This window comes from Morone saxatilis, unplaced genomic scaffold, assembly GCF_004916995.1.
Source record: "Morone saxatilis isolate NCDOM2014 unplaced genomic scaffold, NCSU_SB_2.0 Contig16, whole genome shotgun sequence".
Classification (NCBI taxonomy): Eukaryota; Metazoa; Chordata; class Actinopteri; family Moronidae; genus Morone; species Morone saxatilis.
Genome location: NW_023339718.1, coordinates 11,360,567 through 11,377,606, shown reverse-complemented (window position 1 = coordinate 11,377,606; position 17,040 = coordinate 11,360,567). Strand labels below are relative to the sequence as shown.

General features: G+C 39.7%; 1 protein-coding gene across 1 annotated transcript in view; it reads right to left on the bottom strand.

Annotated features, from left to right (window-relative positions):
* The window catches only part of grid2 (glutamate receptor, ionotropic, delta 2), a 408,773-nt gene that overhangs the window by 63,195 nt on the left and 328,538 nt on the right, over window positions 1-17,040 (bottom strand). The window contains exon 9 of the mRNA XM_035658229.1: window positions 15,094-15,213. Coding sequence (XP_035514122.1) covers window positions 15,094-15,213 — 120 coding nt within the window. The remainder of the gene's footprint in view (window positions 1-15,093; window positions 15,214-17,040) is intronic.

Sequence of the window (17,040 nt, the reverse complement as noted above, 5' to 3'; positions counted from 1 at the left end):
CTCTCTCACACACACACACACAAACACATTCTGTCCTGTCACCCGTCACTCTGATTCCTGCTGTGCACCGAGGGCCTGTCTTTGAGCCTGGTGTGTCCAAAAGCAGCCGTTTTGTTGCATTAACACATCTCTTGACCTTTGCCGTAAACTGACACTTTACTAGCAGGAAAAGACAACAGGCACACAGGCAAACACAGAAAGCAGAGATTGGACGGTTGGGACAGAGACATGAACAAACAGATGGATAGATGATCAGGAAAACACAATAACAACTTTCGCAGCAGTAGACACATGCATATACATGCACTGACTGGTAAGGATAAAATCAAGGGACAGTCAGCAAAATCTAGGTTAAAGCCACTTGCAAGAGTGGTTTTAACATCATATGCAGCTAGGAGATGATAAAGTAGAACTAATGTGGTATTAAGGGATGGATCCACCTTTTCACATCAAAACAGAATTAGAATTAAATTCAAGGCACATAATGCTGTTCTCTTTGTTCTTGCCTATTCCCTGCCTTGCCTACGGCCTTCCTGCCTGGAAAAACTAATATATACTTTCAGGTGTGCTGCCCTGGGAAGGGCAACTTCTACCCATTCAGAATATCAAATGTTGATGCAGTAAAGGTTTGAAAAACACTTTCTGTGACACTGATGAACATTTTAAATGTGAAGTAGTGTCTTAAATAAAAAAAACCTCAAGCAGCTCTACAATATGGAACACCACAGTAGATTCCAAACTCCAAACCCTGGCAAGAATTGGTTTGACTCACTGAGCTAATTAAGAGTGTACACAAAAATGAAAGTGAAGCTTAGGCTCATCCTTAGGACCAGCAAGCAGGATTTGGTGGCATCTAGCGGTGCAGTTGCAGATTGCACCTCCCACACTACACCCTCCCCTTCTAAAATGTAAATGCTACATGGATCATGTTCACCAGGAATGTTTTGGTAATGTTGGGAAATTATTATTTTTACACTGTTTTACACAAATACAATGTTTTTGTAGCACAGGGAAGTCGCAGGTAAATCATAAAATTGCTATCAGCGGATACTGTATTTCAAGAGAGGATATTGTTGGGAAATTTTATGAAATCCATTGTCAGACAATGTTTTACAGACATTACATTCAGTATGCTGTGACTTGGCAAATCAATTCAATAGAAACTTTTAATCATTTGTCATTTCTAGGGAACAGAGTTGGTTTACCTTACACAAGGGCAACCCAGCAGGAGATGTTGAGAGAGCCCTAACAAATATGTTATCCTTACATGTGTCCTTTACAACCCACATTGAGTGGAGGGAGGTGGCCAGCAACTGAGTGTAGTATAGGGAGGCCAGCTGGGGTAAACAGCAGAAATAATCAGCAGAGAAGTTAGGTAAACACACACAAGGATAGGGGAGCTAATCCTCTAGCGAGTTAGCTATGGTAGCGACATGGGGAGTAAAGAGGGAGTTAAGGAACTTGAGATGGAGTAGAACGGTGATGGTGTTTGTGCACAGTAACCTTGTGTGTGTGCGTACTCATACTGTTTGTGTACACAGTAGATGTATGTCTGTGTTCTATGTACATAAGTGTATTTTCTATCTGTAAGGTCCATGTGAGTCTGCGGCTATGTAAATATCTTGCATGTGTATGTGTAAGTACCATGTGGGTGGGTGTGTATTCACACACTTGTGTATTTGTGATCCACAGAGGCATGCAGTGCTAGGCAGACTCTGGCTGCTGTAATCCGAGGTTTACACGCTGTAATGCTGCTGAAAGCCTGCAGGCCTAGCTGGCAGAGAGAAAGAGAGGGAGAGCAAAAGAGAGAGAGAAGGAGGGACATTATAGAGGAGACAAGGAGTAGCTATGGGAAGGGCAGATATAAGAGACAGAAATTAGACTGATAAATGGAGGGAGAAATGTCTAGATGGAGAAAGGAGAGAGGGAGGGACAGAAAAAAAATATATAGTAAGATGTAGTGGGATACATTGGAAAAGGGAGCAAGAAGCCATTTGATGGCAAGTGAGATTGGAGGTGGAGAAATACTATTCATATCAGTACTAATTATATTTTTTAAGTAATGGGACAACAAATGGGTACAATCAAGTGCCTGAATTGGACCAAAAAAGGTGCCAGTACCTTAATTTAGCTCAACCCTAACCACCTGAGTACCTCACCACACAACTGAACTTACGGGTTTTGGGGTACGCAACAAAGGGCAATTATTTTTATGTAATTATTTTATTACTTTTACCTCTCAGAAAAGATACTAAGGTCCAGATCTGATCTTGGTAATGTCAGTGGTGAGTACAGCTATGCTCACCAAAGGTGGTGGCACCCAATAAGATGAACGGGTAGTCAGATGAACAAAAATAGGCCATTTCTTCAAAACACTAACAGGACACATCAGGCATTTTTCTAATTCGTCCACTTAGGAGAGCTTTTTTTGCACATTTTGAGTTGATGAAAATGCTGACTTGCTGTGCATGGAAAGCTAAATACAGACTATGATAAACAAATAAAAGCTAGTGTTACCAGACCAGCAGGCTGGAGAATTAAACACAGATTTACAGACCAGGGTGATGGCATGGATAGTCACACACCTTCATATAATTCAGTAGGTTTTGGTGCTGAAAGGGCCTATTGCAAATTCAGAGAAGGCAGAAGAAGAGAGAGAGCAACAGAGTGAGAGAGTAAGACAGCAACAGAGTGAGAGAGCGAGGTGCAGAATGAGATGATAGGAAAGGAGATGAGAGAAGAGGAAATGAAATGAGAGAAGGGGGTGGTGACAAGAGGTGGAAGAAGAGGGAGGGAAAGATAGATGGCATATCAAACCAATGCAAATCTGTTCCCCCTACTGTAATCACTTTAGTATGTGTACACGTACACACACACGCACACACACACAGGAACGTATCTGCTGTAAATTCTTCTTGCCCATGCTTATTTAGCCTACGAGAAAATCTACTGTAGGCATGTGGTGATTCCCTCGTAGATTATTCCATGATATAATTGTTTTGTTTTCAGTCCCCTGATAGACTGAGATAGGATGTGGTGTGAATTAATGTGTGTGTTTGTATCAGGGAATGAGGAAGAGAAACTAGGGGCAGCAAATTAAAAGAGCGATAACAGATAAAGAGAAATTAATTTCCTTATTTTTAGAATTTAACACAAATAGATAAAAACATATTTAACTGATATTCTGAAAAAGTAATGGCTATTCTTCCGTGCAACAGTATACATTCTAAGGTTTTATTTCAAGGACAAGATGTTGCAGCAACTGACTGGGCCAACAACACATTTGATTAGTAGATGGCATGCATTCAGTCCAATTTAATTTATTTATCCTTTTAAGGATTGCATGTTATCCCAGGATACACTGCATTAGGTAAGGAAAGCTGCCAAGGACAGGTACCCAGTTATATATGTTTACACAGATAATTATGCCTACAGTATACACCCTTGTTTAAGGGCAGGTTGCACCTTTAATGAGGAGTAGGGGTGATGGTACCCCTGTCCTATATCTTGGCCCATAACACTATGGGTGAGTTAAAGAAAAAGCTGTTTCCTTACTCATAGTTTCTTACTAAAGTGGCTTTTAAGGGGTTACATGCTGTTCAGAGGACTTGTTATTATGGTAAGTGTATGTGTGATGAAAAAATGTCACATTGAAAATGAGGTCTTAGTAATTATGAGGGGAATAATTGGCTGGTGTTCTTAATAGCTTTGGGCCAATATTTACTGATTATTCAGTGGAAGAGTGAAGAGGCCATGATTGGCCTCTAGAGGCAGGATTACCTAAGAACTGAAATCATGCAGCTACTCTTTATTTCTCTCACCGTCTTTATTGCGCTTGAGTGTCTCTAAATCCATGTCAACACTGAGTAGTTTGAATTTCTTGCTGACTTTGGCATCAAGTTATTTAAAGAAAAAATACTGCTTGTACAATAGCATTTAGCATTAGTTATACACAGGACAGGACAGTAGGACAGACATACTGTTAAGTGAGCATTTTCTGTAGTCTGAACCTGTCTCTGAAAGTCAAGACTTTCCCATACAGGAAATGGTCCTAGCGGTCATGGCTGAGTGCCTTTTGTATGGTGTGAAGGCAGGGTTTTACTGACGAATTTGTGCCTAAAATCCACAGTCATACGGGGTGCTCATTTTAGACAAGAGGATTATGTGCCTGGTAATATAATGGAGTTAAGGACAGGATGTTGAAACCCGGACTGTGTGAGACTGTGACGGGTCCCATCAATTCACACAGCTCCTTCATCAGTTCCATCATTGCAGCAGCCTCTGCTTCTGCTGGTGCCATCGGGAATACTTGTCAGAGAGCCAGCACAGATTTAGCTCTAAGAAAAAGTGGAAAGTTATGGGAAATTTGCCAATTTCACAGGGAAGCAAGGTAATGTCAGGTAATGCTATTCACTTACACCTGAGTGAAGACACCTGTCCAGTTTGCCACAGCTTCTCCTCACACAGCTCAATTTCTCACTGTGTCTATTTATTTCTTCCTACCCTTGGACAAATGACAGATTTAAAATATCAAGGAATTTGTCAGATTTGAGCACCTTATATTCACACTAGCATAGGAATCTTGCTCTTTTGCAGCTCCTCTCTCATTTGACTAACTGATCCAAATTATCCATTTTTAAGTGGATGTGGAAAACTGCCTCTCAGCCTCTGAAATTCTTCTCTCCTGCGTCAAAGTTTCGGCTGATGTCCCCTTCCCTCTTCTCTCCACAGGCCAGTTGTCTGCCACTATTCACACAGCCATGGTGTGTTTAACACGAGGACACAACCTTGGTTCTCAGATATCAATGCTCTCTCGCTCTCATTTATTTTTCACTGATCCCTCCCTTATTCTCTACTGCCACCTTAGCAGTGCTATGTTTACAACCAGGTCACAGGCAATTAGACCTCCCCCTTATCTCTCCTTCACATCCCTGCTCCTGTCAATCCATTTATCCATCCATCAATCCATCCATCCACTGCATGGCAACGATTAACCCAAGGACTGACAACCCACCTTATTTCCCTATTCTTTTTTTCCTCCTCTGTCCATCCATCACTCTGCCTCTGCACTCAAATGCCCATAAATCTCTCTGACTTGACTTAAATAAAAACATTAGCTTGAGGGCTGCTCTTTCGTTTTTTGTACTCCCTCCCTGAATCCCTCCTCCTGTCTTCCCACCATTTCACACAGAACTCTGACCAACCACCCCACCACTTTCTTTTTATCTCCCTGAACCTTTATTCTTCCATCCACCCAGACATGCCGGCCTTTCCCCTTGCTCTCTAACAGAACCTGAAGTAATGTATTAATAACATCCAGAGACAGTGCTTGGGCATATTTCTTCTCTCTGCCTGAACGTCAGAAGTTCAGACAGTGGCCTGACTTGGTTCAAAAGTCATGAGAACAAAAACAAAATTATGAACAAACAAACACAATTGGAGATGTATGGCTGTTTTCTGTCTACATTAATCAATGTTAACCAGTACTCTGGTTAAAAAAAAATGCAGCAGGTCTTATTCTTCACTGCAGCACAGTGGCTGAGCAAATCAACAAGGAAGGGGTTGGGGAATGGGGCTGGCAGAGATTTATAATGCTGACTTCTTCAGCACTCTCCTGTATGCTTTTCTTTTCAGGCACAGGGTTTATACAGACAATTGTGCCTACAGTATCCCAGAAATAGGTAGGGAGCCAAATGAAAACTTCTTTATGCTCACACAGTGGCACCGCTATTCTTTCATCCTTCCTTTTCATTCTTGCTTTCTTTCTTTCCGTGAGACCCTGGAAGCTGTTACAGCACACTGACTCCCAAAGTCTTTCAATGATAATGTACAGCAGAACCTTATTATAATGCATCTACCTATACAGTAGCAGCATATTTCTTAAAAATCAGCAGCTTGATTTCCTTATGTCACTGCACGGAATCTGCCTTGGCTGAGACATGAGACAGGATTGACAGTGGAGCATCTGGGGAATAAAACTTCTCCTGGCTTGTCTCAATAAACAGAGAAGCAGACGCGTGGCTGCCGGGCTAGTGTTTGGTGTTACCCATACTGTTTACACAACGGGTGTTTTTGTTTGGCACCACAATGAATTTCCCAATGGGGTTTGTGTGACAGCAGGTAATAGTTAAAAATGCTGTCACCCACTCCTCTCCGTTTTCATATTTGTCTGCTTCCCTTATTTGCTTCCCTTATTTGTCTCCAACTTGCTTCCCCCTTTCTCTCTATGCTTTTTGATATGTCTCTTCTCACTCATGTATTATAGAGACACACACACAGCAAAAATCTGCATGTGCTGCCACACTTAGTTGATCCAAGGACACCAGAGGCAGTTTGTCAGCTTCAATTAGTGTCCAGTGTCCACTGCGCTGTGGTCACCCAGAATATAACTTACTGGTCACTGCATGTGTGTTCAGTCATGATTGACACGACCTTCCAGCTAAAACAAATTGTTGACATCAATCAAGCTATAGAAGGAGCCTGCAAATACTCAAGTATTCATGAGTTCACAGGGGTAAAAGCTGTTATCACAAAGGTTGAAAGAATAGCTATTTAGTACTCCTGTCCGAGCCGCACTTCAGAGAAGGACAAGATAAAAGATAAGACTGAGCAGTGAAGCCTTAAAGGAATACTTTAACATTTTGGAAAATATGTTTGCTGTCTGACTGGGAATTATATAAGCAGATCAATATCAATTTCATCTTTTTGAGCTCTGTAGTGAGATTGGTCCACGACAATGCGGGGACCAATCTCACTACCATACATACCTGAGTTTTTGTTCTGAGCTGTACAGTTTGAAAAGCCATGCACTTCAATATGAGAACAAAACTAATTAGACGATGTGCGCTTGCTGTGGACCTAGTTGCTGTTAGCCCCCATGGGTAAGCAAACACAATGTTTTTATTTTATTTCTCTATACATATTAATGCAGAAGTTGTTGAAAGTACCTTTGATGGAACTAGACAAGCTGCCGCTCTGTACTTCGTTCTAAGCTACGCTGCACATGTCTCAAACATGTCATTTTTGCACTGTACACAGAAAGATTAAATTAATATCCTTTTTATCTAATTCCACAAAGAAAACACTGCCAATAAGTAGACAGACATATGCATGACAGGTTGTAGTTTAAGTCATCTTTGTGTTGAAAAGGGCTTTGTTGGTTTTTACTCAGTTGATGCAGAACTTGAATGAAACTAAATGTTTTGTAATATTAAATGAAAAAACTAAGCTGAAGTGGTTTTAATGAAGGCTCTTCGTAGCAAACACCACTGTGAAGTGTTGCAGTGAATGTAAAAGTACTTTGCAGGCTCCATAAACAGGCTCCATAAACCCTGTGAATGGGAAGCCCAGCTTCTCTTGCATTTGGTGATCATTTGTTGCAATGGTAGGGTGTTGATAAATTGATTAATTATTTTTTGGGGCAAATAGAGGTTTGCCCCACCTCAACAGCACTAAATTCCATCCAAAATGTAGATTTTCTGGCTCACACCTATTCACAAGATGATCTTAATTATAAGTTTTAAACTTTTAAACTTTGGTATGCTGAAAAGTCACAATACTTAATGTCAAGTAGGCCTATTCTAAAATATTTAAGACATAACTCAGAAAGGTTTGGAGGCCCATTTTAAAGCACTCAAAAAGTTTTCAAATTAAACATAACCAAGGAAACAAAATATAAATAAATAAGATTGTCAGGTATGTGAATCATAATTTTAGGATCCATTTCATACCAAATAATGGTATTAGCAAGGATAAACCAGTATGATTCTCATACTGGTTTATCCTTGCATTTTATGTGATGTAAAAATGGAAAAAAGGGGGAGAAGGAAGAGAAGTAAAAGGACAAAGACTCTCCTCTCTGAATTTTCTCTTTGAACCAGTAGACGAAGTGTACCATGAACCCCACACAGCACAACACACAACATCAAACACAACACACACACACACCACACACACACCACTATCCATATCAAGGTGACAGAAAGAACCAGGAAGAAAAAGAAGTGGAGGAGGAAAGAATCTGTGGGAAGCAGGGACAAAAATCAATGGAAAGTCCTTCCTTCCCATACCCCCTTGGCCTACTCATGTATTTTCACTCGTTTTCTTTTTCCCTTTTCACAATTTTCTTTCCCCCTGCATCTTTTTACCGAACATCTAAACCCTTCATTCCACTAAAATTCCTTGGCACCCACCCCCTCAACATCTTTATCCAACAAATCTGCCAAAAACCCCGGAGAAACGTACACATGTTTGATTGAAGGGACCAAGACCCGAACTTGGAAATACTAAAAAAGGATATTATCAAATGTGGCCTAATAGGACGGAAAATTGGACGGACAATTTTTAGCGGATCTTTTTTCCCCTTGGAGATATTTTTTCTCTTGTCCACATACTTTGCGTCCCTTACTCTCTGCATGTTTTCACCCGATTTCTTCTCTTTTTCTCCCTCTGATTTATTTATTTTACTTTCCTTTTTCCCCTCTAAACTCACTATCTTGTCGTTCATTTTTCTCTGACTAATAATGCCTGTTCTCTCTTTCGCCTTTCTTCTTTATGTGACTCATCATACCTCCTCTCTAACCTCCCTCTTTTTCGCATCCCCTCTATATCTCACCTGCAGGACTTTGTTACATAATTGTAATAATCATGTTCCAGTGGTGATGCCCACCTCATTTCTAACCCCTTAAAATAAGCGCTGGCTAAACTTGGCCCCTTAGGCTGCATCCTCCAGTATTTCATTCCGTGATCATAGCATGCGTCCGAGAGGGTGCTGCTAACACACTAACAAAAAAATGCTGTGCATAAAATTCTCATTTATTAAACACCTTTATTCATGCCCATTTCTTGTTGGCAACCGTGTATATTAGATATTATCAGAAATCTTGATCGGCTTTTAAGTCTTTTATTTAGTACATTTTATTTGTTCAAACAGTTTGCTCAGATTGTTTTCCTCATTTACTGACTGCACCACACTTTCCATTAAATTTGGCATTTATTATCAGAACTGAGCTTTCTATGGATGGATAATGACCTTTGTCATTCCATACTTTTGGGTCCATCTGAAAATTTCTAACAACCTTGATGATTTACATGGAATTCATGGTGCCCACAGGAATGATCCTATTATATTGGGATATTCCCTGACTTCTCATCTAAGCGCCACCAGCAGATCCAAAGTTGTGTTTTCTCGATGTGCAGTATTACTACATCTCTTGAAGGGATTGCATAACATTTACCAGGACATTCAGGATCCCAAGAGGACAAATCAATTGACTCTGTGATCCTCTGACCTTTCCTTCAGAGCCCCACCATAAGGTTGCATTTGGTGGTTTGAGGTTAAATGTTCTTGCAGTTACAGAAATGAAGCCATTGAATCAGTAACAGGCATCATCTATTTCTAACAAAGAATTGTAATAACTTTTCATCTAAATCCATCATTCAGGTAAAAACATGTAATTCCAAAAACACCTGCAAATTACTAATAACTTTCCATCATTTAGTGTATTTCTGTTTAGGCTACGTTTAGCAATATGTTAGCATAGTAACACGTAAACTAAAGATAGCAAACATAGAAGCATTATACTTGCATGTTCACATTATGGGACTAGCATGGCTGTAGGGACTTTTAGGCTTTAGACAAAGTCACATCAATTTGGGTTCCATTCAGTAAAAATCATTGAACATGTTTGATTTCAAACAGATACTCTGGATAGGAGTCTGGTGTACTGTGCACTTGAGCAATCAAAGTAATACCTGAACAGAGACTACGCAAGAGATATGGTCTGATATGCCAATAACAGGTGAATGTCTGAGAGAGGAACAAAAACAAGCCAGGGAGTTGCTATCTACGATGTTTTTTTAGGGGTACTGTGTTATGCCAGGTAGAGGTCTCCAATAAGCCAAACAAACCACAACACACACAAAATTAAAACATCGCAAAGGTTCAGTGATGTACATTTAGGATGATCTATAGGCAAAAATTCGAAAATATAAATGATACTAAGATTTCCATTATCATTTCCATTCATTTATAGTACGTTTTGTTACCCTTACGAATGAGCTTATAATCTACAAACATGCGGAAATACCTTCTATTAATTCTGCCATGTGAACCGCCATGTTTTACCCCAGATTAACCCAGCCGTTCCACACTTTTTTAGGACGGAGGCTGAAGCAAGGGAAGTTGCAATCTGCAATACCACTGTCTAATGCACACTAAATCCTACATACATTTGGTCCTTTAAGTGTATCTCAGTTTTTTTTTAAAAATTGTTCAGTACATGGAGGATTGTTTCCGTGGATCTTACATTGGCAAAAAAAAGCCTCTTTAAAAAATAAAAATCTGATCCTTCCGTGACACGGAATATATATATATATATATATATATATATATATATATATACATATAAAAGGTGTATACTGGAAATTCAATAGAGCTGGAATAAGTTAAATAAAAGATTTATCTTCTTATTCTGGGAGAGCGACACCAAAAATGCACTGCTATTCTTGCCATCAGGAGACAAACTACTGGGAAGCCTGATTCAGATTTGGTTCCTGATCCTGAGCCATAGGTTAATACACAGAGAAAATCTTTTGCCACAGATGTTTGTTTCATTTTATAAAAAAGGAATATAACAGTTCTGTGTGTCACTACGGCTTAGCCTTATGAAAGAAACTCTGTCAACAATAATTAACTGTTTGGAACTCAGTTGAAATGGGTTATGTAGCACATCCTCTCTCTGCATGCATGGCTGTGTTCTTAGTTGAAAGTAGAGAAAACCCAGTGTTTCCCTGTGTTATGTACTGACGGTCATGCAGACTGACATTAATTGTCATGCAAAGCCAAAAGGGTTAGTTTAGCATTTCCAAACATGCCAGAAGATTTATGCATATGTGTGTGCGCAAGGGCTTGCGTGTGTTCCCGAGTGAACTGCGGCTATCATCTGTGTTTGAGTTGGTGGGCACAATAAGTCATCACATTAAAAAAATGTCTCTCAATCGTTCAAAACATGTAATGGAAGAAATGTTTCTCATATGATGACAGGACTGTGAGGGGGCTTCCAAGGTCCCATGACTCTCTGAAGTCACTTAGCGTAATTTACCACATATGTCAGAGGAGACTGGAGACGATAATTGAAGGTGACCTCAATTTAAGAGCACTGCAGTTTGCAAGGCCATTGATTCTTGTAAAGAGGGAGAATATTTCTGTCTCTCCTCTAAAAGACGGCGAATATGTGCCAATGTGAGAGGGGAAAGAGACCATGAGCATGTGTAAGAGAGTAAGAATGTAATGATTGTGAGTGTATCATGACCTGTGCTGCTGTTTCTATCTCTTGTACGGTATCTCTAAAGACCTATCTCCTTTCTAGTCTCTCTCTTTAACTCTTCTGCCCGTTTCATTTTGCCTTTCTCTTCTTCACTTCTATCCTTTTCCTTAATCTAAAAGCAAATCAGTCATTCTCTGTTCACTCATCACCTCCCACTCCCCAACCCTATCCTCCTTTTTCCCCCCACTTTGCCACAACCCTTTTTTATTGTGCTGGTTCTAAAGAAGAAATCTGATGCCATTTTTCCTCTCTGAAGTCATTTAAGATGTCGCAGATAGCTAACGAAGCAATTACACATGGCAGACTTGTCGCCTCATATAAGAAAGCAGTGGAGCCTGCCATGCCTGTAGATGTATAGTGAGAGAGATATAGGCTTCCATGTACAGCCACTGAGGGTAATGGAGCAGAAAGCCAATTTTACCACAGTGTAGCAGTAATGATTATGACAATCTCAGGTGTCTGCTATTATCATTATCACTGGACAACTGTATGCATATGTGTGAAGTATGATCGGGATAAATGTCATGAGAAGGGATTGAGGATTGAAAAGGGTGAAAGCAGATTGGGGCAAGGTGGAGGATTTATGAAATGGCAGACAGAATAGAGGGAGGCAAAAGAGAAGAAAATATTAAGTGAAAAGGGAATTAGGGAAAAAAGAGGTCCTCAGAAGAATAACTTAATTATGGTAAGATAGGAAAACAAAAAAAGGACTCTGTGTCTGTCATTAGTAAAACTCTCAACAGGGATATGAAAGAAGACTGAAAGAGGAGAGTGAGGGAGGATTGGAAATAAAGCACAGGTTAAGTGGTATCCTCAACAGAATGTGGATTTCATGCTATAATTGGGAGTGTGCATATACAGTAAATGGTGTGATCAAGTAGACAGACACTGACTTTATATCTCAATATCACAGTGATCACAATGTACAGTAGGGCTCTTTGAGGCCTGTTGTCCTTAATTCAGAAATATTTAATGAAGACACCAAATGGCTCTTCAATATAAAATACATGGGGATGCACCCATTATCCATTTTTTCTATAAGATGCATCCGTGTCCTGAAAGCAGTCAGGGACAAGAGAAATACATTTGGCTTCATATAGTATGAAAGTTAATGCAAATCGTAGCGAGATGTGGTGGGCAGACACACAGAGAGAGATGATCCATAATTTATTCAAAACAATAACCAAGGTTGGTTTAATTTGATTCAAGAGTTAAGACATGTTTCTTTTATGGAAGGTCACTGACAGGTCAAACCTCAGTATCCACAACTGTTAAAAGACACAAAATTACCACAGGGTAAAGGCTAAATAATAGATCGAAGGTTGTTCTAAGGAGGCTTGCTAATTGTAAAGATCAAATATTTATCAGATAAGCCCTCTATCATGAGACCATGGGGGATGTTAAATGCATGCCAACGTTAAAATGTTGTAAAACTGAAGATAACACTGAAGGATATTTTCAAGATAATTTCTACAAGTAAATGTATAAAAAAGCTAATACAGTTACTGCTAAAACAATTTCCCCCTCTCTGTGTGTTATCTATTCTATTTAAAAAAGCCACTGCATCGCAAGATGAAATGCAACCATCTTATAAAATGAAATTAAGCTATTGCTGATTGCTTAATCTTGCTAATTGTGATTGCAAGATGATTCATAAAAAAGATTGTTACTGTTTCTTGTCACTGTTTCTATAAAACATCAGGTTTTAAGAAATATATTATAATCTAGTTAGTATGTTTCCAGCTGTGCACAAGTAACACTGAATAAGAAAGGTATTGGTTGGGTCAGTTTTCACTGGTCCTACTGGGATTATTGCTTTTTTCCGTTCACACCAAGGTCAACTCTATTTTCCAAAATATTAAGATATGTGATAATAATTCTTACATAGGCTGACTACTTTTTCATGATGTCAAATGATTGCAAAGGCATTATGTTCCTGGTTAATTCCAAGTGAATGTAAGAAGGAAGTACTGCAATACTGGACAGCCATATTTGGATGCATTATAATAAAAAGCCATCTTCACTACACAGTGGTGATTCCCACAGCATAGTTAACCTGAGAACTAAGTATTGTCACTCAAGCCATCATTGCATACGGGAAGGGCGTTAACCTGGGTTGAGAGACACAAGGTTACTTTTCATAATCATCAATTTACATTGAGGTCTTTGTCCGCTTTTAACCTGTCTTTTCATGCTCACACTGCAGAGAGCAGAATAAATCATTTTACATACATAGCGGTCCTTGTCCTTGTCCATCGAAACAAAAAGGAAATGGGTCTGCCAACTATTCTGTCACATGCTCACAATTTCACATGTGAACATGTGAATGGAGGTAGTGGGTCGCTTGAAGGGCACTACATGGTTACCATTTTTTACTGCTATCCCAAGGCTTTAATTTAATTTTAGCATTTCCTTTGCACACAATTATACTTTGATTCAGGAGAGGATTTTCTCTGGCTTTTCTTCATGGTGGTGAGGTGGTCGGAGTCAGGTAAAATTTTTTCCTAGCTTTTTCCTTACCCTTTTATGGGGCTACATATCATTTAGGAAGGCGATTCTAGGCGAGGAATATTAGCCTCTCTTTAGTCAGTTCCACATACTAATTTAATTGAATCCAAATGACAGACCAACAAATGTTTGGAGTATTAAGGGAGACTGTTGCAGGAAAACTGTATTACAAGTGCCTTAATTCCCTTAGATGTAATTATGCTCTCTGATTAGGGAATTGTGCCTAAATGTAATTATGCTGTGCTTTAAAGATTAATTTTGTCTGTGATGGCATGTTCCGTTATGTTGGTGTCTCACCACATTATCCATAATCACATCTCACTATCTCAACTGCATTCGTAAAGAGATCCCTCCACAATGGAGGACAGACACTGTGTGTGTGTGTGTGTGATGTCCCTCTGTCCAACAGCATTTTGTGAAGGATTGTGCATTGCAATTCTGGGTCTTATATGGTAACTCATTTCAATGATGTATGCTTATCCATGCATATATTTAGGAGCTTTGAACCTAACAATATAAACACAAAAAATACAGTTATACAGGAAGTACAGAATTTACCTCCCAGATTTGAGTTTACGGCATCAGCTGTGACTGAGTCGCTGAACATATTTTGACAGACAGACACTTGCACACATGTACACCAACACATACACACAGATGCACACACATAATCAATAAACAAACAGTGTTATGAACGTGTGCGTGTGTGTCTGTGAAGGGAAGAGATGTCTTTCATGAGGGCTGTTAAAATTCATTATGCATGTGTCATTACCTAATACCACTTGAAAATGCTTCTAATTAATCCATTTAACACTGGGATTTATTGAAGGGGAGGTGGGTTGTTGGGCTGATGCTGCATTCTACTGGTGCACATAAAAACATGAAAAAAAAAACAAGCACAACTAAACACAAGAAAACAAAGAAGAGGACTGTGAACTGAAAGAGATACAAATGTAAAGATGTAACTTCTTCTTTGCATTTGTTCTGCCACACTTTTAACTAGGTTTAGAAATCTAGACAATTCCAGAAGTAAATGCAGAGAGGTGGCAGGGCTGTACTCTGCTACACAGGGGTGACAGCCACAAGGAAAGGAATAACCTGAATAAATATGAGGTGAAAATAATGTAGAGAGCAGGTGCAGTGAAATTCCTTGATAAATCCAGGAATTATGTAAATCTACTCTACACGTTAGAGCAGAAATTATTCCCCCTTCACCCACAGCAGTACACCACACAGGGGTTCTGTTTTAACTACTTACCCTACTGACTCCTCGTCCCCTGTCTTCTCCATAATTTGTTCCCAGGATTTCAAAGAAGATGTTGGGGTTACTGCCATTGTCAGTGAACTCCAGGAAACTGGTGAGGCCGCTCACTCCGAACTGCAAGGACAAGACAGAATGTTTTTAACTGATGACTGTGGACATTTTACCATGGTGTGGTAAAATTGATGATTGATCAGTATGATAACTGCAGACAGTGAAACTGAGACATGAATCATCTGTCTGCCCCTTATGAAATTATTATATGTCATTTAGCACGGGTACTGAATAGGAAAACCTTTTTGTTGTAATAGACTAAAATATAACAATGGGATTTTGTATGCGTGCATACTTTTTCTGTGTCACAAACAGGCAACATTAGGGGAATGTATTTTGCCCTTAGATTTGTTGCAATGTTCTGGAAGTACCAGGCTGATGAAAAAATTGTGTATTTGGAGCCATTGGACATATTTGCACTAGGGGCATACAGTGGCCTGTGTGGAGAGATATATTTACTCACAAGCACACACACACACAGTTTCAGTCCCCAACCTATGCCCTGCCTCCTGGTAGTGTGACCTGTCAGTGAAAGTGACACTGCCCGCTTCAGGGAAGGAGAGGTGTTATACTCCTACATATGATTCATGCTCTGTGTGTGTATGTGCTTGCACCTGTGGGTATGAAACTTGTGCCATTTATGTGCGGTGACACATGCACACACCTTCGGATAATTAATTCATTACAATACTTTCATCATCATAACTCTGATGACTCTCTGATAACTATCATCCATTTGTTGACATATGGCATTATAAATAATGTTTTTTCAACCTTATAAACTATCATTGGTTAGACCTGCAGAACAGAACTTTCGTCTTCGGCTTCTGGCAGTAAGTGATTACACAAACACAAAACACAAGAATTTTCAGCACCACCCCACCTCGTTCATACAGTTCAGCACTCAATAAAGAAACCAACCCCAGTTCAGCCTATCAATCGAGCCTCTTTAATCACAAACAAACCCTCCCTTGGGTTTTCAAAGGAAGCCAACACAACATACTCAGTTTGAGACGTACAACCTTTGGCCAACGAAAATAAACCCAAGTAAAGCTTCTTGTGTCTAATAGACAAGCTTAGACATTCTTCAACAACTCTGGCAACAACTTCAACAACTCTGGCAGCATCATTCTGGCCGTAGTCCGGACAGTATGCTGCTGTCAACTCCAGGGAATGGTCATGCTTCGAGCGTTTTGATGGTACATCCACAAAGTCGAAGACAGAGTTGGAGAATAATCTGATTCTGTAGAATGGTTGAACTATGAATTACAGACATTTTGACTTGTTGCCAGGGGTTGGCCTAGATATTCCCTGAGCTGACTAGTGAGGGTGCGTATGACAAGTTGCTACACTATGCCTCCGCCATGCTCCTAGGTGCTGTAGCCTACCCCGTCGCTACAGTTGCTACCCCCTTCAGCTCCGGCAAACCAATCATTGCTGACGCCACAGACACCAGATTTGAAAACTTATATATTGCAAAGTACAGAGAGATTTACCCGGTGTTGATATAATCAGTATTGGCAAGGCTCTCATTTGGCAAGTCTCATAGAAATAATAACTCTGCAACTAAGCTACAAGAGCAAACAAACTTGGTTGTTGTCTAGCTAGTGATGTACCTCCTATTTCAGATGATATATTTAGACATATTTGTGTGGTACATACAGTATCTTTGTCATCACACATGCATGGGTGTATGTACAGTTTGCGTACAGGTGTCTTAGCTGTGCATATGTGTTGATATAAAAATAAGGGACACAAAAATGGTTTCATTAGTGTGTCCTTTATGAGTATATGATATAGTTTATAAATTATGTTAATGTGCCATTTGGTATACTGTAAGCATATTTAATTATTTCATTCCCCAAGGGTCAAGCACACACACACACACAC